This window comes from Sturnira hondurensis, unplaced genomic scaffold, assembly GCF_014824575.4.
Source record: "Sturnira hondurensis isolate 20B ecotype Veracruz unplaced genomic scaffold, ASM1482457v3 Scaffold0000942, whole genome shotgun sequence".
NCBI classification, from domain to species: domain Eukaryota; kingdom Metazoa; phylum Chordata; class Mammalia; order Chiroptera; family Phyllostomidae; genus Sturnira; species Sturnira hondurensis.
The window spans coordinates 436,591-461,458 of NW_028073573.1; the positions used below are offsets into that span (position 1 = coordinate 436,591).

General features: G+C 44.6%; 1 protein-coding gene across 2 annotated transcripts in view; it reads left to right on the forward strand.

Annotated features, from left to right (window-relative positions):
- PLD5 (phospholipase D family member 5) overlaps positions 1 to 24,868 on the forward strand; it is a 234,341-nt gene that overhangs the window by 113,649 nt on the left and 95,824 nt on the right. For both annotated transcript variants that reach the window (XM_037057462.1, XM_037057471.1), the window contains exon 3: positions 24,025 to 24,193. In XM_037057462.1, coding sequence (XP_036913357.1) covers positions 24,025 to 24,193 — 169 coding nt within the window. The remainder of the gene's footprint in view (positions 1 to 24,024; positions 24,194 to 24,868) is intronic.

Consider the following 24,868-nt stretch of genomic DNA (forward strand, 5'->3'; position numbering starts at 1 on the left):
TTCCCTGCTGCCTCTGTCTGCCTTTTAAGCAGTGGTTCTCAACTGAGCTACGCACTAGAATCATCTGGAGAACATAAAAAAAAGAAAAAAGAAAGAAAGAAAATACTGCTATCCGGGCTCCATTCTACACCAGTTCAGTCCCAGGGATTTTCAGTTTCAGCTACCCAGCTCATTCTACTGGGCCACCAGGGGCAAGAACTCCAGCTCAAATGACTTGTCCTAAAATGGACAAGGTCTCTATAGGTTGGCACCAAGGATATTCATTTTTGTCTTATGATACGTTGGCTTCTGCCTCTTGATAGTCCCCGCCTCCAGGGTCAGGAGACCTTGAAAACTTTCTGTCCACTGCCCTTCTCGGGCTTCTCATCCCAGCCTCATCCAAAGGCTCCAGGTTCGCAGACTTCAGGCTCAGAGCCAGAGCTGGTCGATGACCAAGCCCTCGTCTGTCTGCAGTGTCCTTGTCGGATGCTCAGACTGGCCGGCGACTCTTCGGATGTTAGAATGCGGGGCTCCTGCAGTGGGGCGGGTTAGGCAGCACCCTCATTCCTGAAGTGTCTGCCAGCCGGGTCCAGCTGCCTCCACCACTGTCTCCGCACCAGTTAGCCAGGGTGCTTCTGTTTTCATGAATGGGCCTGTGAGTACGCATAGATTTTAAATGTGCTGAAAGAAGTGTTCACAAGTTAGACATTTGAGCTCTGCTGCTTGGTGCACTGTTCAATGTGAACCCCCAGTCGACTCAGTTAAATTAAAACGATGAGTATTTATGGTGTGGTATCATAAATAAATCATACGTCAAATTTTTTGTACTTATACTTTGACACATATAACCATATGCATCAGTGTGTATGCATGTGGTTATATATACAGACACACATAAATGCACACCCTCATGTATACGTATTTCTTTGTATTGGTATGTATTTATAGTGATTATATATAATCAGATTTATATATAATCTGAAGATCAGCTGACCTTTCTTGAAAGAGACTATTTTTTCCTGAGATTGTGTTCTTTTTATCGGGGGGTGGGGATGTTAAATGAGGATATATTTAAGTTGTAGGATTACCAAGGGTTCTTTTCCCTGGTAAAATAAAAGTGGGCAATTCAGTATTATCTCAAGGTGATTTTTATTTAATTTTACTGGTGTATGATATTTTTTAAAAACCTTGGTACCTCCTTGTTAGGGCTGGAAACTCCCATAGTCTGGGTGGGTTTCCCCAGAGCCCCACCAGCTCTCCTGGGTTCAGAACCACCGTGGGACTCGGCTCCGCTCCTATCTGAGGACTCGGTGTAATTCCACCTTTTAATCTCCTCTAACTCTGTGCTAGAAAACATTCCTTTTCTCTCTTCTTTCCTTCCCTTTTCTTGATGCTCGTTTTTCTATTTAGTAATTAAACCCCAAATTCCCACTGTTAAAAAAGTGCCCCCTTTTCTGTGCCACCTCCCACTTGCCTAAGGCTGGCCTCCCCCAGTCCCACCGGGGATGTCCAGATGCACAAACGTAGCTCCAGGTGGACTAAAGGGATCGAAGATAACTTGCCAGCAAAGCAGAGAGCCAGCTGGTCACGATCTCTCTTTCTCTCTGCCCCCCAGCACACTTGATTGGGAACTGACCCGAGCGGGTCCAGGTCCTGGCACGGCTCACCGGCCACACTTGGCAGGTGTGACAGCAAAGGAGTCTGGGAGGAGCAGGCTCCAAAGACGTCTCCCTCCAACGAAGCCCTGCGGCCCTGCAGGTTCAGCCTCATGGAGGACCACTCCTCGTGGATCGCCTCCCCTGACCTCTTTGTCATTTGGGAGAAGGAGTGTGTGAAAACACGGTGTGTCTTGTCACTACCATTTCTTGGCCTGCATTTTCTTTTGTCAGGACCCATCCTTTTGTCCTACTTAGTGTCACTTGTCACTGCCGTCCCCTTTGATGTTTTTTTCCTTAGGCAAGCTACTTTTCAAGAATATTCCGACATCCCATCCCAACCTTCCCCCGCTTTCAAGCTGCAGATCAAAAGCACCAGTAAAGGCAAGCTTTTAAATATTTCCTTGACCAGCTAGCTGCCCAGGGCCTCATTTCCACTAGGCATCCTTATTCAGAAGCATTGAGAAACAAGTGGAAAGTGATTTGTCATTGGTCCTCCATCAAAAGGGATGGAATGATAGCCAGTGGTCAGGCTCCCGGCCCTCATTGCTGTCCATGGTGCATTTCCTTGGCCAGTATTCATGAGGGCGACTTTTCTCAGAAGCATCGCATGATTGCCTCAGAATAGAGAAAGGAGTTTATTTTGAACACGGAACACAGCCAAGTTCTTTTTGAAGTGAGATTCTTAGCCATGGACCTATCTGTTTGTTTTTTTTTAAACCAGCTCTGACCTAGTTCATACTATCACCAGAAGCAGAGCTAATGGCGAACCTAGTTCTTGCTTTGTGGACAAGTCATAAAGATTTTAAAAGAAAATCACAGTTCATTCTGAGAGGAGATAGCTGACTTCACTTTGAGCATCTTTCTATGATTGTTAGAATAGAATAAGCAGGATGGGTTTATATTTTTCTGGAGGAAAAGATTACGCATATTCTTGACTATTTCCCAATTATAGGTTCTTTGTAAAAATCGATTAAAGTATGTTACCTAAGTGTAAACAGTAGTAGCATTTCTAAGTAGAGAAATATGCCATAGAATGAAGAATGCTAAATTTGAGAAGAAGCTTACAAAGTCATCTCACCCAAGGTCTGCCCAGCCCAGGAGACCCTTGTCCCCAGTTGTGACAAAAAGCCAGAATGTCTGCTTGGTCATCTGCAGGGACAGAGCACACTGGTCCCCAAGACGGCAGCTCCATTGCTGGACGTCACTGTTAGAAGCTGTCCTGAAAGCAAAGGGGTGTCCTTGGAACTTGCTGCCCCCCAAACAGGCACTGCTTTTAAGTGTGCTAAATGCTTAAAATAGAGTTAATCATTTAACTCTAGTCGTGGTAGCTGATATCTATTGTGTGCTTGCTATATGTTAGACACTGTGCTGAGCACTTTATATCCATTATCTCGTTTACTCCTCACATCAATATGATGAAGACTGACTGCTTCCCCTCTGACACAGAAGGAAATAGGCGTAAAGGAGTTCAGTTACTTACCAAGATAACCTTGATGCAGAGGGACTAATACAGAATTCCAACCCACGCTCTTGGGCCGTAAGAACCCACGCTCTTAGCCATTGGTTGTACTTCCCACGTCAACCCTGTTAGGCATGTGTTGAATTCCTGTTTGCATAAAAGACTGATGCTCGCTTGCCTAAATAATATTCCCAGGATACGTGGAGTCTTAAAGCTGATGTCTCTGATTGTATAGCCTACACCTCGTGCCAGAATAATTCAATATGAGATCAGCAGAGAGAATCAAAAAGTTAGATGATATAGGCACTACATGGTCACTGCAGTTGGAGTGGACGACATGAGTGTCTCGGTGTCCAGTGGAACCGTATTATTTCAATGACTGAAGTCTCGGGGGGGGGGGGGGGGGGGTTGAAAACACTTCCTGTGCTAGATAAGTACGTAAGCCTGAGGGTGGAGCTGCGTTTTGCGTCTGCAGCTCCCAGACATCTCACACGGTTCCTGACTCATTCACAGTAGGGACTCAACAAATGTTGATGGACTCACCAAATCTACCTACCAAGAAATTTGGAATTAATTAGGCAACTCTCTTTTCAATATTATGTATTGACTTAGGTTTCATTTGTTTCCCAAAGGAATTTAAAGCGTCATCCTCTCTAATATGAGTTTTGAGTCATTGGTTTCAACTAATTAGTTAAGTTTTGGTGCCTACCTCATAGTCTTTTATTTTGTTTGTCAGAAAATCTTGGCAGCAAGGCATTCTGTAAACAGAAAAACAGGGGTTTTGGTTACCCACAACAGTGGTTGAAAAGCATCTTTCATCTTAGTATATGTAAATCCTCAAGTGGGTAACCGCTTGACCAACCTGCACATAACACGATAAAGAACATATGCCGTCTTCTGAGTCATTTTGGGTTGTATTCAGTTTACAGAAAGCATTATGAAGCATTTCTGCAGAGAAATTTTAAATGTTTCAATTGTTTTAATTATTAGACTTAAAAATGTAATTTTGGATCTCTTGGTGTGCAGTAAGAACTAACAGAGTCACTCTCCCAACCTAGAAAAAACTTCAGGATCAGAGGAAAATGAGTAAAAACCAGGCACCGTATGGGGGAGGGAGCTGAGAGATCTGTTTGTAAATACATAACTGAGTAGTTTAGACCGAACATCCGAAAATCGAGTCAGGGGATCTGCGTGTATCTTCAGGGAAGCAGAGCCATTATGTGATTAGAATTTTAAATAAGGAGTTGTATCTTTTTTTTTTTTTGGAGAAAAAAATAAGGGAAGGAATAGAAAGGGAATCAGTCTCTAGTGGGAACAGAGGAAAGGCTGCTAAGAAAGCCCTGGTTTAAGGTTTTTTTTATCAGGGGAACTAGAGGCCTCTTTGTCCAGCTGGCTCACGTAGTGGGTGAGGTGACTCTGGCTACCCTAGACCAGAGGCACTTGTAAAGACTAATGATCTCTCCTTTTCTCTAACTCCATTCTTACATAAGACATCCACTCTTTGAGCTTCCACGCAGTTGTCAATGGTGAGAATATATGCTAGCCAGAACCACCTGTTTGTTCCAGGCTATGGGAGATTCACACAAGGTCCTTTGACTTAGATCTCTTTGAATTTAGCTAATGCATTAATAGAAGGTACCCCAATTTCAGTATGCTGATGAAGTCAGGTTTCTGGGATACAGAACTAAAAACCAGCCCCTGAGGTGATGAATTCATCAAGTCTCATGCCACTGGTAGGGATATGCTTGGATGGTTAGTTGACCTCCTCAGAGGTGGAAGGTTTCTTTGAGCAATAGCAGTAGCCTAGGCTTGGTTCTCCTGCTGGTTGCTTCTTGAACAGCAGGTGAAAAACTAATCCTATCAAATAAGCTTTTGACATCTGGCTCAGACAATTTCTCTAAGTTATGACCTTCACTGTCATCTCCAGCCCCCAAGTTGTTTTAGCCCAAGGTGGTCTTAAGAGATAGCTCTGCAACTCACTGGCTTAGTGGTGTCTTCCCAGAGCAAGACCCATGAGGTGTGTCCTCTCGAAAGACAGCTGGTGTCTTTTCAAAGAAGTCATTGTCTGTTCAGCAAAATGGCAACTAGGCAAAAATAAAGGGAGATTACTTACCTGTTGGAAACAATGGTTAGACGAGTCTCAGTGTGTTGCCAAAATGTGAGAAATGAGGGAGCCAAACAAGGGACAGGTGTTATTTGAGAGAAGCACGAGCTATAGAGTTTCAAAAAGAAAAAGGTGACTTTAAGCTTCCGTTTGATCACACACACACGTGTTAGAAATAGGCATGACCAGACCCATATTAAAGAGAAGACCTAGGTCTATGTACAACGTTCTCACACTGTTCTTAGAAAAACTTTCTTAGGCCTTTAGATAGGTGGTGGGAATGGACACTTCTCTTAAAAATTGTGAACAAGAATGGCTTACAAAACCATGAGAGTGAATCTGCTTTAAATACCCATTTTCTGGATAATAGATTCAAAATAACGCCACAGTGGAAGATGGGCATGGACCAGACCACCGATATTTATAGGGGGGAGCAGGATAGGTGTTGTGTAAAGTACAGTCAAGCCAGCGCTCTGCCCCTCACACTGAGGTTTCCCAGCACCAGTTGCACTGTTTTTAGGACAATGATGTAACCAAAATATATCAAGCTTTTACTGTTCTATTCTAAATATTTTAGTATATTTTCTCATTTGATTGTGTCAACAACCCTGTGAAGTAAATAAACACTATAAGGAACTGATGTTTGAGGAATTATGTAATGAGGATGTTAGCAAGATAGCAGACAAGGGAACTCCGGGCCTTTCAGTTTCCATAGCAAAATCCTGTGGGAATTTTAAATGAACAATTAGAGACTGGCTAAAATCATGTTTTAGAGGCTCTCATATTCAGTCAAAGATCTACAGCAACCAGGTAAATGCTCAATCAAGAATGACTTACACTTAGTAGAACACTGTAGGGTGTTTTTAACTCACCTTTCCCCAACTTCCCCCTGTTATGGCATGGTGAAGTTTGGGGGAAGGGTAGCCTAGCTTCCAGTTCTTGTCCACAAACCAGAGAGAGCAGCATTGGCTGAAGCTGCATTGTTCTAACCTTCCTGTGTTACTTAACTAGCTACTCAGACAGCCAAAAGCAGGGTAGCTCAGATCTCAGGCTAGAGGGAGCTACAGGGAGCAGCAGGCATGGCTTGTGAAAGCCACAAGACAGACACTTGAGGCAAGAGATTATTGATTGAGGAATACAATAGAACAACTAGGGGCCCAGCAAGAATCAGGAGTGAGACTCTTAGGGAATTGGAGACATTTAAAACCACCATGCATGCAGGGGAATCAGAATAAGAGCATCCTCACAGGTCCAGGGAAGATGCATGTCCAGAAAAGCCCTGAAAAATGTTGTCTTTACACTGGACCAATGAGTGTATGTCTTCCCCTACTTGGAGCCAGTCAGCAAAGGCTAAGAGAGGTGATTGTTCTTTCAAATGTCTAATTTTCAACAACATATCACAAGGCATTCTAAGAAACAGGGCAACGCAGTCAATTCAAAGGATCAAAACAAATCTTCAGAAACCCTCCCTGCAGAAACATAGGCATTAGACTTACTAGACAAAGACTTTAAAACAACTCTTTTAAATATTCTCAAAGAACTAAAGGAAATTAGAAAAAAGATGATATTTCAGTCAAATGGTATTTCAACAAAGAGATATAAAGTTAAAAAGAGAAACATGTAGAAAATCTGGAGCTGAAAAATATAACTGATATGAAAAATCCACTATAAGGATTCGGCACATCAGAGTTGAACAGGCAGAAGAAAGTGTCTGTGAAGTAGAAGACGGGTCATTTGACATTATCCAGAGTCTGAGGAACAAAAGGAATGAAGAAAAGTGAAAAAAATCTGAAGAACTTCTAGGACACTAAAGTGAACCAATATGTGTATTATGGGAGTCCCAGAAGAGGAAGCGAGAGAGAAATGGAAACAGTGTTTATTTGGAGAAATGATGGCTGAAAGCATCCTAAACTTGAAAGTAATGTGGATATGCAAATGCAAGATGCTCAGTGTAGGAGCTACTCAGAGACTTACCAGGGCACATTTACTCAAACGTCAACAGCCAAAGATATAGATGGAAACTTTTTTTTCCCAATTTTTTTATTTAATTATTTTTCAAGTACAGTTTTCTGTCTATTACTCCCATCCCATCCCACCCCCCGTACTCCCCCCTCTCTCCCATTTCCACCCTTCTCAGTTGTTGTCCATGTATCCATTATATATGTTCCTCTAAATCTCTCCCCTATTTCCCCTGAAATTCCCTCCCCTCTCCCCTCTGGTCAGTGTCCGCCTATTCTGTATTTCAGTGTCTTTGGTTATATTTTGCTTGCTTGTTTGTTTTGTTGTTTAGCTTCCTGTTAAAGGTGAGATCATATGGTATTTGTCCTTCAACACCTGGCTTATTTCACTCAGCATAATGCTTTCCATTTCCATCCATGCTGTTGCAAAAGGTAGGAGCTCCTTCTTTCTTTCTGCAGCATAGAATTCCATTGTGTATATGTACCATAGTTTTTTGATCCATTCATTTACTAACAGGCACCTAGGTTGCTTCCAACTCTTGGCTATTGTAAATTGTGCTGCTATGAACACTGGGGTGTATATGTTCTTTGGGATTAGTGTTTTAGGGTTCTTAGGATACAATCCTAGCAGTGGAATTGCTGGGTCAAAAGGCAAGTCCAATTTTAGTTTTCTGAGAAAATTCCATACTGTTTTCCATAATGGTTGTACCAGTCTGCAATCCCACCAACAGTGGACCAGAGTCCCCTTTTCCCCACACCCTCTCCAACATTTGTTGTTTATTGCTTTGTTTATGATAGCCATTCTCACCGGTGTAAAGTGGTATCTCATTGTAGTTTTAATTTGCATCTCTCTGATAGCTAGTGATATTGAGCATCTTTTCATGTGTCTCTGGATCCTCTGTATGTCCTCCTTGCAGAAGTGTCTGTTCAAGTCCTTTCCCCATTTTTTAATTGGGTTAGTTGTCTTCTTAGAGTGAAGTCGTGTGAGTTCTTTGTATATTTTGGAGATTAAACCTTTGTCTGAGGTATCATTGGCAAATATGTTTTCCCATACAGTTGGTTGTCTTTTTATTTTAATGCTGTTTTCTTTAGCTGCGCAGAAGCTTTTTATTTTGATGAGATCCCATTTGTTTATTCTTTCCTTTATAGTCCTTGCTCTAGGGGACATATCAGTAAAAATGTTGCTGCGTGAAATATCTGAGATTTTCCTGCCAATGTTCTCCTCTAGGACTTTAATGGTGTCATGGCTTATATTTAAGTCTTTTATCCACCTTGAATTTATTTTGGTGTATGATGTAAGTTGGTGCTCGAGTTTCATTTTTTTGCATGTAGCTGTCCAGTTCTCCCAACACTATTTGTTGAAGAGGCTATCTTTACCCCATTTTATGTTACTGCACCCTTTGTCGAATATTAATTGACTGTAGAGAGTTAGGTTTATTTCTGGGCTCTCTATTCTGTTCCATTGGTCTATGTGCCTGTTTTTATGCCAGTACCAGGCTGTTTTGATTACAGTGGCCTTGTAATACAGTTTGATATCAGGTATTGTGATCCCTCCTACTTTGTTCTTGTTTCTTAACATTGCAGCTGCTATTCGGGGTCTTTTATGGTAGATGGAAACTTTTTTTTAAAGAGTTTATTTTTTAGAGAGAGGAGGAGGGAGGAAGAAAGAAAGGGAGAGAAATATTGATGCATGAGAAATATATCAATAGGTTGCCTCTCTCATGCCCCCAGGTGGGGACCTGGCCCACAACCCAGGCATGTGCCCTGACCGGGAATTGAACTGGTGTTCTTTTGGTTTGCAGGCACCTGGTGCTCAACCCCTTGACCACAACTGCCAGGGCCATAGATAGAATCTTGGAGCAACAACAACAAAAAATAACTTGTTACATACAAGGAATCCTCCATAAGCTTATCACTGGATTGCTCAGCAGGAATTATGTAATTTGCCAGAAAATACAACAGCAAAGAAATAGACTGGACACAAATTCATCAGTGTACGATTTATGTTGAAAGTGTGGACCTGGACCAGGAGAATCAGCATCACTCAGAAAAGGCCTGAGGAACGAGATAAATCTTCAGAAGCTGGTCAGAAGTGAAAATTTTCTGGCTCCACTCCAGACCTCCAGAATCAGAAACTGTGCCAGTGGGGGGTAGCAATCGATCATTTAATTAGGCCCCCAGGTGTCTGAACTGCTGTTAACCGTCCAACTTTAATGGATATACTGCTTTTAAATGCTTGGGGGTTTTTTTTTTCCCTGTTGTCCTTACAAGGAGAGCTACAATCCATTATCTGCAATTCTAAAAATTAAAAAAAAAAACTCTAAACAGCAAAACACCAAAATATAATTTCCCTAACAGTCTGCAGGTTCTTTTTCTTGCTTAGTGTGAAGACATATAAATGCATTTAGTTAACAGTGAGATTTGTTTACAGTAAAGAATCAAAAACCCACGTGATCCATGGTTTTTTCACAGAAAAAACCATGGGTCATTTGGTGAGTAAGGAGCCCTAGACAGCAGTTCCGGCAGCCTCGGTGGAAACCAGCCCCAGGTCTGCCCCTGGCTGGCCCCGCTGCCTTGAAAAGCAATGAGCCATCCCTTTGCCTTGGTTTCCTTCCTGTTGAGCTAAGGATTGGAAGCCCAGATCTTACCGTCTCTCCCATCACTGGTGACTAGGGCAGGCTATGCCTGGAGCACCTATTTAGGGTATTTTCCTGATCCTTGAATTTCAGTTGCAGATAACACTTCACTCCATACTAAGATCCTATCTATCTGCCTCTCCTGTCTCGGTACATAGAAGCTAAGTGTTCTGCCCACATTTATTCATATGAATTGAATAAAAGAAACTATCGACCAGTCAGTAGTTTTTGTATTATAGCGGAAGTGACCTGGATTCAGGAGGATCTGGTTCTATTAAGTGCTGGATGGAAGCGAAGTAAAAGAATTTCATTGATATCTCTGGGAACGTATCCAAGAGACAGGAGTCACATATGTCTGCCCATCACTTGTGGAAGAGAGAGAGGCAGGTGCCCAAATGATGTACTGTCAGCTCACAGCATGTGCGTTTAGGGAACATGAGACCAGGCTGAAACGGCCCGTGCTGCGGTCTCTAATACTCGATAACATCTTGTTACAACCAGAGTTGCTGACTTAGGCCCAGCAGGCAACACAAGAAAGTTGAGAGCCCCTGCTGAGGGTGACTTTCGGCTGAAAATAATCAATCCTATAGCCAAGCAAGATCTGGCATTTAAATGTGGACCGTGAAAGAACTGTGGAGTGTCCTGATTCAAATTTATATGGTGCCTTTGCTTTTTATCATGAAAAGATGTTCTCTGTGACCTTCTCCAGGTAGAATATTCTTCCATACTCTAAGAATAAAAAAAAAAATCCAATAAGTTAGCGATTCCACTCAGATGGGAAGTGGCTCAAAATAATATATATTGACCAGTTGGTCAGTATATATTGACCAATAATCAAAGCCTTGGAAATTCTCATCCTAAAACTTGATCAGAAGCGACTGACTGAATTCCAATTAGAAAATCATGGAGGGAATAAAGTTGGGGAGCATTTTCCTGTAATAAAGTTTGAATCACAGAACAACAGTCATCTGTTCTTGATGGCCTCCCGTTCTTGAGTGTATCCTTTCTCTCCGTTCAAGTTTCCATTTGCTAAATGTCACCTTCCTCTCTGGTGGCAATGCCAGGACACCAGTGTTCCCATGATGGCTTATAAGTTTTTCTCCCTTTTCTATTTTTGCCTTAGAGTTTAATTTCATCCCTACCTTTTCCTTCCGTCTTCTCATTCTCCTCCCTCCTTTTGACCCTCCCCCCCAAAAAAAGATCCCACCATAATCAAATACAGAAGAGGGTTTGTGGCATGTTCAAGCTGAAGGGTGGGTATTATATATAATGCTATATATACACACACATATACATACAACTAGTAATATTTGTAATGACTTTAAATAGTTTTCTGAGTTTAGAAATCTGTAACTTAGAATTCTTAACTCTGGAAGGGGCATTGAAAGGTGTCTCTGGGACCCTCGTTGTTTTATAGGTGAAGTTGTTTTCAAAGAAATAACTTGAGCAGCAGACAGACTTTGGCCCAGAACCAAGTTCCGACGACCTAGTTCAACATTCCTCTTCCTAAGCCCTCATGTCTCCCATGCAGATTCTAATTATATCTTATGAATTTTTAAACTTCCTAGATTAGAGAACTGCAAGATTGAAGTTTTTCATAGACTGCTTGTTATGAGAGCAAATATAAATTAGAAGGTGATTTGGAAGTGAATCTGGGGCCTGAATTTATAGCTTCTGGGATGCTACTTAAATTAAAAAGTTAATTATAATGTGAATATGAATGAAAGGTTTATTGCTCACTCTTTAAAATATTTACATATTTATAAGAAACTTCATAGAACACTTCAGTGTTCATTTTTCTTGTGTCTGTAGTACCTAATAACTATTATACTTTATAATAGGGCTCGTAAGTTTTAAAATACACCTACATCCATCAAGAGTTCAAGGCGAGAAATTATAGTCCCCCGAGCATTGAACACTCTTTTAAAGGACAGACAACAGCTGCTGGAGAAAACTGGAGCTACATTTGGCTAATTAGCATGGTCCTTTCAGGGTTAGAAACCCAGGAGGATGGGTTATAGATACCTATGGGCATGGGGAATAAATGTGTTTTATTATATCACAAAAGGCGAGCAAAGGAGAAGCCCCACGCACTGCGGTGTGTTAGTGTCAGTGTTCACAATGTCGTCCTCACCCAGGCAGCAGCTGGCTGGCTTTGTCACGGTCACCCTGGCACAGTCCTGTGCACACTTGGGAGAGAGGCCTCCGAAGGGAACGTGCTGGGCAGGGCAGGTCTGGGCGCCAGACAGAGCAAGGTTTGAAAATGGATTCAGCTGCTGACCTGTGATGTTGGGCCTCCTCCACTCCACTATTTCCCCGAACCTCATTGTCTTCATCTCAAAAGTAGGAGCACTGACACCTGTGTCACAAGGTGGTACGATCACGTCTGCAAAGTCATTGGCACATAGGCACACTCAGTAAGTGCCAGCCATGACTAATCGATATCATCATCTTTGTCATCATCATCTTTGTTATCTTTCAAGATATGAATGTATTAGAGAAAAAGAAACAGTTTTTCTCTCCTGTGTGTCTCCTTCACCGCTCCGTTACTTCTGGCCACGGAAGGCATGCGGTTTTCAGATGAAGACTCGGAGTGTCTGGGAGGCTCCTGAATGCAGGCGCCTTTGTCCCTGTGCAGTGGGGTTGGGTCACACTCACGGGTCGGTTCAGCCACCCAGAAACTCTCCATACCCCGTAGTATTTCCATGGAGACTTCGTCACATAGACTCGACCCATCCCTGACTCCACTTGGCTCTCCTTCTCAAGACAATGGTGGGGGCAGGGCTGGAAATTCCAAGCTTCCACTCGTGGCTTGGTCTCTCTGGGGACCAGCCCCGACCCAGGAAGCCACTCAGAGTCACCTCCTTAGAACAAAGACACTCCTCCCACCCAGGGAGTTCAAGAGTTTCAGGAGCCCTGTGTCAGGAATCGAGGACAAAGAGCAATATAAATTTTCAGTTATTTCACAATGGCTGTCTGGGTATTAATGTGCATTTTCCTAAGTTGAACAGTAGGGTTCTTTTGACAGATAGTGATCAGCTGTCCAATCCAAAAGTTCATCCTGCTTGTGAACTTATTCATTCCTGGCAAGGGATTGAAAACGTCATTGAAACGGAAGCCCCAGCTCCACGCAGTGCAGCAGGTTGCTAGATAGTTAAAACATAGGAGGGTTTGGCTTGGTGTTCTGTGTGCAGACCACACGAACCGCGAGCAGCTGGGCCTTCCTTTTCGGTGACATTTTCAATCCCTCGCCAGGAATGAATAAGCCACTGACCGCAACTTTGCCCTCCAAACTGATAACAAGAAAAGAGCAGATGACAGCTTAGCCCAGAGCCCACTCCTCCTCTGAGATTTCTGTGTCAGAAATTAGTGGGAACTGCATGGATGTTGTGTGAGGGGTTGTATGGGATGGGCTAAGTTTTACACGAGCTTTCTGTTTTGCATCCGTACCTAAGTGTCTGTGTGCATAAGTATGTGTGCGTTTTAACGAACTTACACTTTCTTCGTTGTGTGATTGGGGTTTTTTCTTTGTCACGTGGTGGATGAGTTTGTTTTGGGAATGTTTTTGAATTTTAATTTTGTATGTTACAACTCTGACTTCAGAGAGGGACAAAGGCTTATTTGTGCAGGAAGACAGATGTGGGTTATGTTCAAACTCTCACGGGTGAGAGACCACCACTTCTTGCTTGCAGAGTGTTTCATAATGAGGCCTCTGGTCCAGGCCAGAATGTGCCGGCTGTGGCCAAAGGACGTTCGGTGTAGACCATGGGGATTCTCTGAGTGTACGCTTTGCGGGCTGGGGTATGGTTCAGGATCGTGGCGTCTGTCCGGCCCACTGTAAGACCAAATGCCACATTTGTGTGATGGGAACAAATCTCAGCCCCAAACCTCAGATTTAAAAGAAATGCCACTTATATCATTATGTCAGATTCCAAATTGTCACTGCCCTGCCAGGCTGGTGGCTGGCAGGAGTTCAGTCTCAGCGCTGACTCCGAGGCTGTACAAACTCCCAGAGTCTTTCCCAGCAGCAGACCACCTGGAGGCCTGTGGCAATGCACAGTGTACTCGCCGGTTACCTAGAAGCCATCAGCGTAATCCATCTGATGTCCCTTCCATTCCCGAGAGGCTGTAAAGGCGGAGCCCCAGGGCCGAGGGGCCAGCCTCCCTGAGCCCAACACAGGTCCACCTCTGGGAGTTGGCCACCTTCCCAGCAGGACTGGGGCCAGGTAGTGGGTCCTGGGCTGCTTGCAAAACCTCTCCACCCTATCCAGTCATAGGACTCTCTCCTCTCTGCCTTGGTGCTTCTCAGAGTCACTCCCCTGTCCCTTCCACTGAGGGACACACCATGTCATCTCTTCAACACCTCGGGAATTTGGACAACAGAGTAGAGAAAGCGAAGTAGCCTTTGGGCAGCCTCTGCCCTTGGCCTTGAATTAAACTGCTCCTGAGGTCTTGACTTTCTCTGGATGAATCAGTGAAGGAAATGCATGTCTAAATAAATGACCCGGTATGGTTTGAAAGGTCCAAACATAAAAAGTAGGTGAGTTAATGAATATATATGCAGGAAATGTCTTAGTTGAAAGAAATAGCAACTGGTCACCATAGATGACTCCTGGGGCTGAAAACTGAAAACCAGAGTGGCCAGGAGCAGGGGCAGAGTCTTACTCTCACACGGGGGATCACCTGTATGGTTTGATGCATGTATCTTATATGTGCGTGGAATGCTCTTTTTAAAAATGAAGATGTTTTCTTGAGTCTATGAGAGAGATTAATGGCATCATGTCACCATCTTTCCATGAGGTCCTAGGCTATCATTGTATTGGTCTTCTGATCTGTCTCTCACTGTGACTCTTGTCCCCTGCAGCCCTTTCCCCACGAAAGTCACTACAGAATTGTCCCATCCCCTCTAACATCTCAACTCAGAGGAAACTTAAGGCATATTTGGACTGTGAAAAAACACATTTAGAAAAGCGATTTTAAGTCCCTGGAAATGGCACATGCTCTGCCAGATGTTGCTCACTGCCCTTGGTGGACTCGAAATATGTCAGCCGAAACTGTCCCCTGTGCCGAGTGGCTCCACCCCAGCCAACTGGGCCCCCTGTAGAGACCTCCTGAATTAACGTCGTGATTCACGATTACTGTACCCCATGGAGGCCACCTGGCTGGCACGTCCCTGCTTTCCAGAAGCCCTTCTTGGGTTCTAGAAGTAGCATCAGCTGGACACAACTTTCCCAAATAAGACGCTGCTGTGTTCCTCTGAGGGGTCCTCCGCCCGGTCTACTTTCTTTCTAGGTTTGGAGGAATCTCACTGAGGCTCAGAGAATTTACCCAAAACAAGCTGTCATGCTCTTCATTGGCCACCAGGCAGCTTGTCATTTAGCTGGTGTCAATGTGATATGGCCCATGGTGAGCAAAGAAGAATTTGTCAAATAATGGGATTTGTTCACGTGACTTCAGAGTCTGAGAATTGCTGAGATTCCAGACAGCGAAGGAAGGAAAAGGGGGGAAGTGCATATAATCTCTCTCTCGGGGAACAACCCTTCCCCCGTCTTGGACAATGATAGAGCAAAGCTTAGTTGCTGGGTAGTTAGTTACTAGGTAAGATGTATAATTAGGGTCTCACATGGCTCTCCTATCTTTGTCTTTGTCCTTACTTTGGAAACAAGTATGAGAAGTAATTGATGGCAAGTCTTCGATGGCTAAAAATTTCACTATGCTTTCAAGGAAAGAGACAATTTGAATCAAAAAAAGTGTTTGAGCCAAGAACTTATTTTAAAGTAAATTCAGTGATAAATCCTGAACTCTACTGAGTTGGGCCAGCTGCCTGTATCTTCTACCAAGTACTGTTCAGAAGTCCTAAGGCAAAATTTGAAATTCTATAAAAGAAATTGTATTGTTTGCTTCAGTGTTACAAAATAGTATGTATTTTAGAAATATTTCTAACAAAGTTTGAAACAGAAATGATTTTCTGTGCAAGTTCGAGCTGCCCGGAAACTGTTCATTAGCTGCAGTTACATGATATCTGCAAACCCAGTCATTAGCGGCTCCCTGGAGCCCCAGCCCGGGAGAGGTTTGAAGGCCAAGGCCAGGCTCAGGAAAGAATATCAAAATTGATATCAGGCCTGTGTCACCTTAATAGTGGGAGGGGAAGCCCATGTTTGTCATACTAGCCATCATTTTTCTATCAAGTCAGGAATAGAATTAGGATTCTTAAGCTAGTAAATCGGGCAACAGTGCCTTCCCCATCATCATTTTCTCAATCTAATCTCTCCAGCGCAATTGTTCATTGTAGATTCTGACCTGTGGCTCCTCCTTCCATCAGAATGTCCAGGGGAATGTGCTCTATCAGGCTCCCATCTCCTGTCGATTTAAGAGTCACTGGTGGGACTCAGTCGGTGTCACCCTTCTCCTGAGCAGACGGACAAATCCGACAAGGGTGGGAAGTGGAGGTTACACTGGGCTAAGCGCTTTGATGTGAGATCATGTGGTCTTCCTAACCGAAACACGGAACTTGCCAGGCTCGGTGCCCAGCCACGGTCAGCACTGGCCTAGGGTCAGCTGGGACTGTGCGGCTTGTCCCAGTACAGCTTATGGGGCTGGGGTGGGGACGCCCGTCCCAGGAGGAGGAGGCTGATGACTCAGTCTCCCAATCAGGGAATTCACTCCTCTGGGGCAGGGTGAGTACAGGTCTGGAGAAAGGCAAAGTTGTAGCACACCACAGAGCGACCTTGAACCTGGACGTGGTGTCAGGAATGGAGCAGAAGAATTTCCCTCCATAGTGCTTGTATTCCTTCCTGTCTGCTTTACCCTCAAAATATGGTCCACATCTCTCTCCTTCTCTCCGTCTCCAGGACTCTCCTAATGGAAGCCACCACCATCTTCGCATAGGCCCTGACAATGGCAGTGATCTTCTGTTTGTCCTTGTGGTGCCTCTTACCCGCTGTGCCCCATGGTCTTGTGGGGAAACCGCAGAAGTCAGAGCCATCCATGTAAAATCAGCAGTGGTGTCCAACCTTTGGGCATCTCTGGGCCACACTGGAAGAAGAGTCGTCTTGGGCCACACATCAAATACACTGTGACACGTAATCACACACAAAAAAATCTCATCATGTGTTAAGTAAATTTATGATTTTGTCTTGGGCCAAATTCACAGCCATCCTGGGCTGCATGTGGCCCGTGGGCCATAGGCTGGACACCGCTATAAGGTCAAATCAGATCATGTCTCACCCCTACCCAGTCGATATCGTGTCTTCCCATCACACGCAGTGTGAACCACGATGGTGTATACACAAGCACTGTGTAATTAATGGAATTTAGGACACGCACCCCCAAATAGGGCACCTTGGTATCTGAGTATCTTAACCTACAGGAACTGAGAAACAGCATGTTCAGGAAGGACTTTCATTTTTTATTATTTGTAAAAAGATTAGAGAGAGGGGAAGGAAGGGGGGAGAAGGAAACATCAATGTGTGGTGGCCTCTCATGAGCCCCCTACTGGGGATACTGGCCTGAAACCCAGGCACATGCCCTGACTGGGAATCAAAGCAGTGACCTTTTGGTTCTCAGGCCTGCACTCAGTCCACTGAGCCACACCAGCCAGGGCAGGAAGGACTTTCTGACTGTCCTCAGAGGCAGGACATTTTAAAACTTTAATTAGTTGCCAGTATCCAAGGTTCTGAAGATTGAACAGCAGATCCTGGGTTTCTGGTTGCTCTGGGTGACCATCAGTCTTCATCGTCATTGGGGAGGTTGGCTGAGCTGTCCCTGGCCTGCCTGGCCATGGCAGTGCTTGGTGTCGCCTCTGCCTATAGGGTCGATGAGTGAGGAATAAAGGGCGGACTGTGTCTGTCTGTGTTCATGGAGAGTCGCTGGGCAGATGACTAATGCTCTGTGGGCCTGACCAGTGGAGGGCAAATACCGTTTCCAGAGGTTCCAGCATCACATACCAGGAAGCCTCCAAGAAACGACGTTGCTGATGCCCAGAACCAAGGGAGACCTAGTGAGGGGCACCTGGTCCACCCTCCACCCCCGTCAGAAGTCCCGGAGGTGCTTCCTGGAATGTGGACTGGAGACCCCTCTCTGGGGGCAGGGTAACGGAGGCCCAGAGGGAAGTTGAGGTTTGGTCTAGTTCTCCCAGAACAGTTTATATTTAGGGACACAATGACGCCCCCATATTTCATTGAGGAGGTTCCCATTAGACCTGAAGCAGACACTGTGGAACTGCCCAGCCCCCTGGCTCACCTCTGAGTTCCTTCGTTGCTGTGGTGAACTGTGCCCGCAGTAAGAAGCTGTCGCTGGTCCCTGGGAGCTAACTGGGCCTTCGCTGGACAGCCTGGAAGTCTGGGGTGTCAGGCACCCTGGCGGCAGCTCTCAACTTGTGTGGGCTGAGTTTTCCAAGGAGGGTTCCACACAGTCCCTCTGGGGGCCTGTGGCCGTGACCTGTTCATTCAGGGCTCTCTCCCCGCACTGACTCTGCTCCCTCATTCCTGCTTCATGGGGAACCCCTCCCCAACGCATGTCTTACATCCGTGTCTCAGTGGAAGGCTCAGCTCTGGGGGACCAGCGGGTTCAGCTCCCGGGTTTCCCCGGGCCCTCTGATTCTGCACACGAGAGTTGAATCTGCCGCCTGGGCAGTGGGTCATCGTCCACCTCAGTGTTGGAGACTCCGGTTTGTCTTTGGGAAGGTTAACTTTGTGCCTTGTCAATGCTGAGTTTCAATGGCAGCCAGTGATGCACAGTGAGGCTGCAAACCTGCATTATTCCACTCTGAGTGCAAATCGAACTGTACTGATGGACGGAGGGCTGACCAGTGCCATCAGAGAGCCAAGGTCACAGGGATGGAAGTCGGTGAACTGACTGCCTAGCAGTCCAGGTAGAGCACCACATCCCAATGACGGACCCATTGTGCTAGGCGACGATTCCAAAAGGCTCGTATCCATGCTGAAAATATCCTCTAGGTCCAGCTCATAAGACACTCCTTTTAGCCAACGTATGTAGACTCTTTTTAGTAACTGTGCTGTATCAGTTTGAGAACTCGAAGAAAATTTTTCTATTGTAAGCTTTTAGACTATAAGTTACTTTTCGAGAATTCTATCTTTAGTGCTCACTGTGAAACAGCTGAGCAAAGAACTTCGCCTGGATTATTCCCTCTAATCTTTGTAATAGCTTCTTTTTCTCTCAGAAGTGGGAACAGATTTAAAGAGGTTAGTCAAATGACCAAGGTTTCACAGCTAATAACTAACCGGCAGAGCTGGGTTTTGTGTTCCTCCCTGCAAATCCCTTCCTCTTAAACGCTTCTCTGCAAGATTACCAAAATGAGGTCCGAAAACTTAATACCTGATAAAGATTCTTATGTTTAACTCATGCACGCATGTTTTCAAGCTAGCAGATGCTGGGACTGCACTATTTAGTAGCATGTTCCAGGGGAACTACAAATATTTCTCTCTTTGTTTTAAATCCTCACCCGAGGATATGGTTTTTTTTTTTTAATTTTTTGCTGTTGAGAGAGACACAGATATCAATGTGAGAGAGAAACATCCATCGGTTGCCTCTGTACACACCCTGACCACAACCTATTGGTGGAGAGAGAATGACACCCCTGCTTACTGAGCCATCCAGTCAAGCCTACAGATATTTGCTTAAAAAGGTGAAATATAGTTCCTGAATCAAAAAAGACATTTTGACCATCCCATTAAATTTGGAGAACAGGTACATACAATTCATAAATACAGAATTCTATTTTAAAATCCACTAGCAACGTAAAATGCTTTTTCTTATATTTACTCCACTTAAGCTCCCTGGACTCACGGTTCAAATCATTTGTAGTTTTGTACAAAGTACCATGAAAAGCACGAAGATAGTTTTGCTCTGTTGTGTCTCTCTCTGTCCAGCTTTCCCCCTTGTCATTAGGCGTTAGAAATAGTGCTATAGCCTTCGGGCCCAGTTCCCTTAGAGATGGTGTCCAGCATTCCAGGTGTTTGCCCAAAGGCGACTTCTAAGGAGCCCTGCCTACTCCTTTCCTTACCAGCTGCTGTCACGTGGGAATGAGTCCCACGTGGATGCTAATTAGATCTGCCCTGGCAAGAAGTGGGCTATTGGTTGTTAAAGGAAGTAAAATGATAGGTCACGGAAATGTGTGTTGCCCAGTCTTCACAAAGCTGATTTCGAGCTGATTTGCAGCTGAAGCTGAAAATCAAAAAAGAAATTTTGATTTCACAAAGCTTTTCCTAGTGGGGCTTAGGGAACAAGCTCCATGGCACAGAAGGGCGGTTGAAGTCCTCAGGCCTTTGCAGAGGGTGGAAATTGAGGGGTGAGCAGGGTCTTTGTTCTGAGCATTCATCACCCAAACCTAAGTGTGCTCCTCACAGTGGGGCCTTCCTTTTTATTTTTATTACAATGCATAATTTACATTGACATTTAGTAAAAAACAGTCAGAAACTTGGTCTTCCTTGGCTCCCAGAGAATTTCACTCTCCTCTGCTTCCCGCCTTTTTAGTACTTTCTTCTTGTCTTCTTCACCTGTCCACTTTCTCTACCAATCCGAAGGGATTAGATGTTTCCTGTACTTGGCTTTGACCCAATTTTCTTCTTTGGAAAATCTCTCTTGGTGATCTTACGCACTTCTAAGGCTTTGATAAGGGGGAGGAGTTTTAATAAGAATGTGTATGACTAATATTCTGTGATTTTTGTGACCTATATTGGTAACTGAAGGGATGTTAAATTTCACTTAGAGATGAGGGAAAATGGAGATCAAGCTTCTAGATCCCCTTGAATTCCATGGATCACTGGTTAAAGACTCCTGGTTTACAGGTTTCTAAGAGAGAGAATCCTTATTTATATGCCTATCCGAAGCCACAGGGGATGGTGTGGATCCGATACAATTACACAGTTGCTCTGCGTCCCTTATTTCCTGCGTTCGGTCTAACTGGGTTGCCTGGGTTTCCTGTCTTTTTCTGCATGCCTTTCCTATTGAAGTAAAATGGAAACTAGTCAGTTCTATTTGTTAGCAGCTGTTATGTTTTGGTTTTGGTTGTTTGGCAAGATTCTTTTTTATCTGATTGTTAAATATGTTCACTAGTTGTAGGGGATGCTGACGTTGCTGGTGTTCTGGGATCATTTCTTCACTCTATGTGTATCCTCTATTAACATATAAAATTGGACTCAACATGGGGTAGAATTAAAAATCCAACTTCAACATCTGTCTATTGTCTTCAAAGGTTTTGAAACAGATAAAAAATCCCCTCTTGCCACCTTTTTGACCCTGCCTCTTCTTGGCACCCCAAACAGTGCATTCTCCTGGACCTCTCCTGTCTTCCTGCCTCCCAGACCGTCTCATCTGAATCTTCTCATTTCCCTACCAACCCAAAAAGCATAGGCATTCCCCTCTCACATTAGACTTTGGAATAGTTTTTTTTTAATCATCTCTCCCCGTCCTTACTCTGCTTCCTTCCCATGTTCCTCGCCAATTTTAATGCACCTCACTGCTTCCATCTTCCCGGTTGTTCAGATTTTGATGAAACTCAGCAGATATTCCTTGGACACTGACTGGGCCCTGAGCAGTATGTTAGACATGGGGGCCACGCTGCTAAAGCAGGGGGGCAGCTCCTGGCTTTCATGCACCCTACGGTCTGGTAATTACATCCAAGTAATTTCAACAGTGGAGAGTGGGGTGACAGGGAGTCACAGGGCACTGTGGGAGCTGATAGGTGATCCAGCCTAGTTTGGGGGCAAGGGAAGTCCATGGGAAGTGATGTTTAAATTAGGACTTTGAAAGTTAATTGAGAGATAGCTCAATGAGCAGTGTAAGAATGGAGATTAGAAAAATTCACATGAAATGCCAAAGTGGAGAAAATAGCAGGGAAGGAGAAAAAGAGGCCGAGTGTGGCTTTGATATAAAAGTCAAAGAGGGTCATGGACTCCAGAGAGGCTGTGAGGAGGCAGGGCCAGACTGGTGAGTGCTGTCAACCACGTTGGGAATAGTAGGGGTATCACCCTGAGAACAACGGAGAACCCCATAGGAAATTTTAATCAGGGAGGGGAATGCTTAGATTTACATTTTTAAGCGAGTAACCCAACCGTAGTAAGGAAAACGGTTTGGAGGGGCAAGAATCCACATGAGTAGATGCTGGAGGTGATTGTAGGGACGCTGTTATGAGCAAACTCGGGGGCCTTGCAAGAACCACCTCAGTGATGGTTGACTTTCATCTGCTTCTACTTGACCTGCTTCTCTTACCCACCAAACATGCAATCTTTTACGATTTGCCTTCTAAAATCTCCGTGACATGCGTGCCTCTTTTCACTCCTGTTGATCTAATGGAACCTTCCCGTTTTTATTTCCGGAGCTCTGGCAACAGCCTCTACTCTCTACTGGCTTGCCATCGTCTAGTCTCCTTTATCTTTCCACTGGTGCCCAGGGGTGCCATCAGCCTTAGGCCCCCAAAGGGTACTGAGATGCTCCTAAAGGCATCAAAATCAAGCCCAGAGCCCTCTCCCCGGTCCACGACCTCTACACCACGGTCCTGTGGCGTGCTGTGTTCTTGGCCATTGTGAGCTCCTACTGTGACTCTCCCACCTCACGCTCCCCTGGGCTCACCAGTTCACAGCTATCCAAATGCACCGCATGTTACAAGCAATGCCCTCTCCTAGAATACCTTTCTCTTCCAGCTCAGCCTAAAAATCACATCCCTGAAGACTCATTTCAAGACCCGCTTCCTCCAGCTCTTGATGTCCCAACCAGAGTTAATTTTCCTGTGTGCCCATGACCCGGGGGCGCTTTAGATGATGCAATGCCCATCTAGTTAAAGTTCCTGCTCTTGTATCACCATCTCATGGAGTCTGCCTCCGATGCGAATCTTGATGTCTGAAGCAGGCTCTTACACTAGGTCGTAGATTCCAGACAACTAGGAGATTTGTCATTGTCATTTCTGTGTTCCGTACAATGGTTTGCCCATTCTGTGCTTGCAAGTGCTCAGCCAATGTTAAATTCAGGCAGTAGTGGGAGAGAGGGACGACTGGCCCCCGAAAATCGTGCCCAAAACCCATTCTGGCTGTGACACACATGAGGACATTTTACCAAGAGCATTGCCTTTGTTTCTGAAACTGGCAGAATGGAACATGTCTCACAAAGAGAAACAGTTGACAGGTTTATGGAGAAGCACTAGATTCCACGTTGGAACCTAAAATTCGTTCTGTATTTCTTGAGCTCTCATCATGTTCCTGGCACTGAGGATGCACAGCTATGAGTAAAACAGGTCTCGTTCTGGGAGTGCTCACAGGTATCTTTTTGAAAGGTTGGAGTTCTTCACGAAGAGTTTGGGAGAATTGACATCTCTTAAACTTAAAAAATATTGTTCATTTCTTTATTAAAAGGTTATAGGTGTCACCTGGCTAAGCCAGAAGTAAAAACCCTACAGCCTTAGTTGCAGCACCAAGGAGAGCCAGGCAGAGTGAAATGTTCTTTATATAGAGGGACATGGAAAAGGAGAACACACATTTATCAGGGTATTGCTGATTGTGGTTTATTTAGGGCCTGATTATTGCGGTTACTGTCCATATTCCTTACCTCCATCTTTCATAAAGTCCTGTAACAGGTAGGTTTTAAAATTCCCTTCTCAGTATCATTGTATGCCTTAGGCTGGGAAACAGCAATAGAGATGTTAGGCAGTAGGCATAACATTTATTGTTTGTATTTTCTAATAGTAATGAAACTAACAATATTTTAGCTTATGAACTCGTTCTAATATATGCCCAACATTGTGTTAAAAACTGGAAATGTGCATAACTTACTTTATGGTCTCAAGTAGCTCAGAGAAGTAGTATCTTACATAAGAGGTACATGACTATAGGGGAAAAAAGAAATATTATTATTAGAGGAATAACATATTCTGCTAATAATGTATTATTAGAAATATATTATTAGAGGAAGATGCTTGTGTAGGAAGCTCTGAATTTTTTCAAGGCTAACTTAAAACTGGACATTAGGGACAAGTAGCATGATTTTATGAACTACAAATGCTAACTGGGAAAAACACAGCATAAACTCTTAGAACACAAAAGATTAGTATAGGGGAAATGCTTAAACAGACTTTGGTGGGAACTGTAAATTATAAGAAATGCACACACCCAGAAGGAATAGATAATATCTTTTAGATGTCTCGGTATGCGTGTATAAAGATCCGCGGCTTCCAATCTGACTAGGTGTTTTTTGTTTGTTTTTCAAAATCTTTTCCAAGAATTGCCCTGGTGGAAAATATTCCTGAAGGCCTTAACTATTCAGAAAATGCACCGTTTCACTTGTCACTTTTCCAAGGCTGGATGAATTTACTCAACATGGCCCAAAAGTCTGTTGACATCGTGTCTTCCCACTGGGACCTCAACCACAGTCACCCCTCAGCATGCCAGGTAAGCTGCATCCCCTGTGTGTGCGATGGTTTTACTGACGTGCCTGTCACACTCCTTAGTATTCCTGCCTCCACTTCTCAAGTTCAAGCTCATTTCTTTAGTCTGCCGTCACCGGTAGTACATGTACACCATTACATTTATGTGCATGTGCTGTTGTTAATCCTGTGTTGCTAAGCTCCTGCTGGAATGCTTGGCTTTCAAGGGCAAAACCATGTCTCATCTTTGCACACCACAGGCATCTCTGCACACCACAGGCATCTCTGCACACCACAGGCACCTTTGCACACCACAGGCATCTCTGCACACCACAGGCATCTCTGCACACCACAGGCATCTCTGCACACCACAGGCACCTCTGCACACCACAGGCACCTCTGCACACCACAGGCACCTTTGCACACCACAGGCATCTCTGCACACCACAGGCACCTCTGCACACCACAGGCACCTCTGCACACCACAGGCACCTTTGCACACCACAGGCATCTCTGCACACCACAGGCACCTCTGCACACCACAGGCACCTCTGCACACCACAGGCACCTTTGCACACCACAGGCATCTCTGCACACCACAGGCACCTCTGCACACCACAGGCACCTCTGCACACCACAGGCACCTTTGCACACCACAGGCATCTCTGCACACCACAGGCATCTTTGCACACCACAGGCA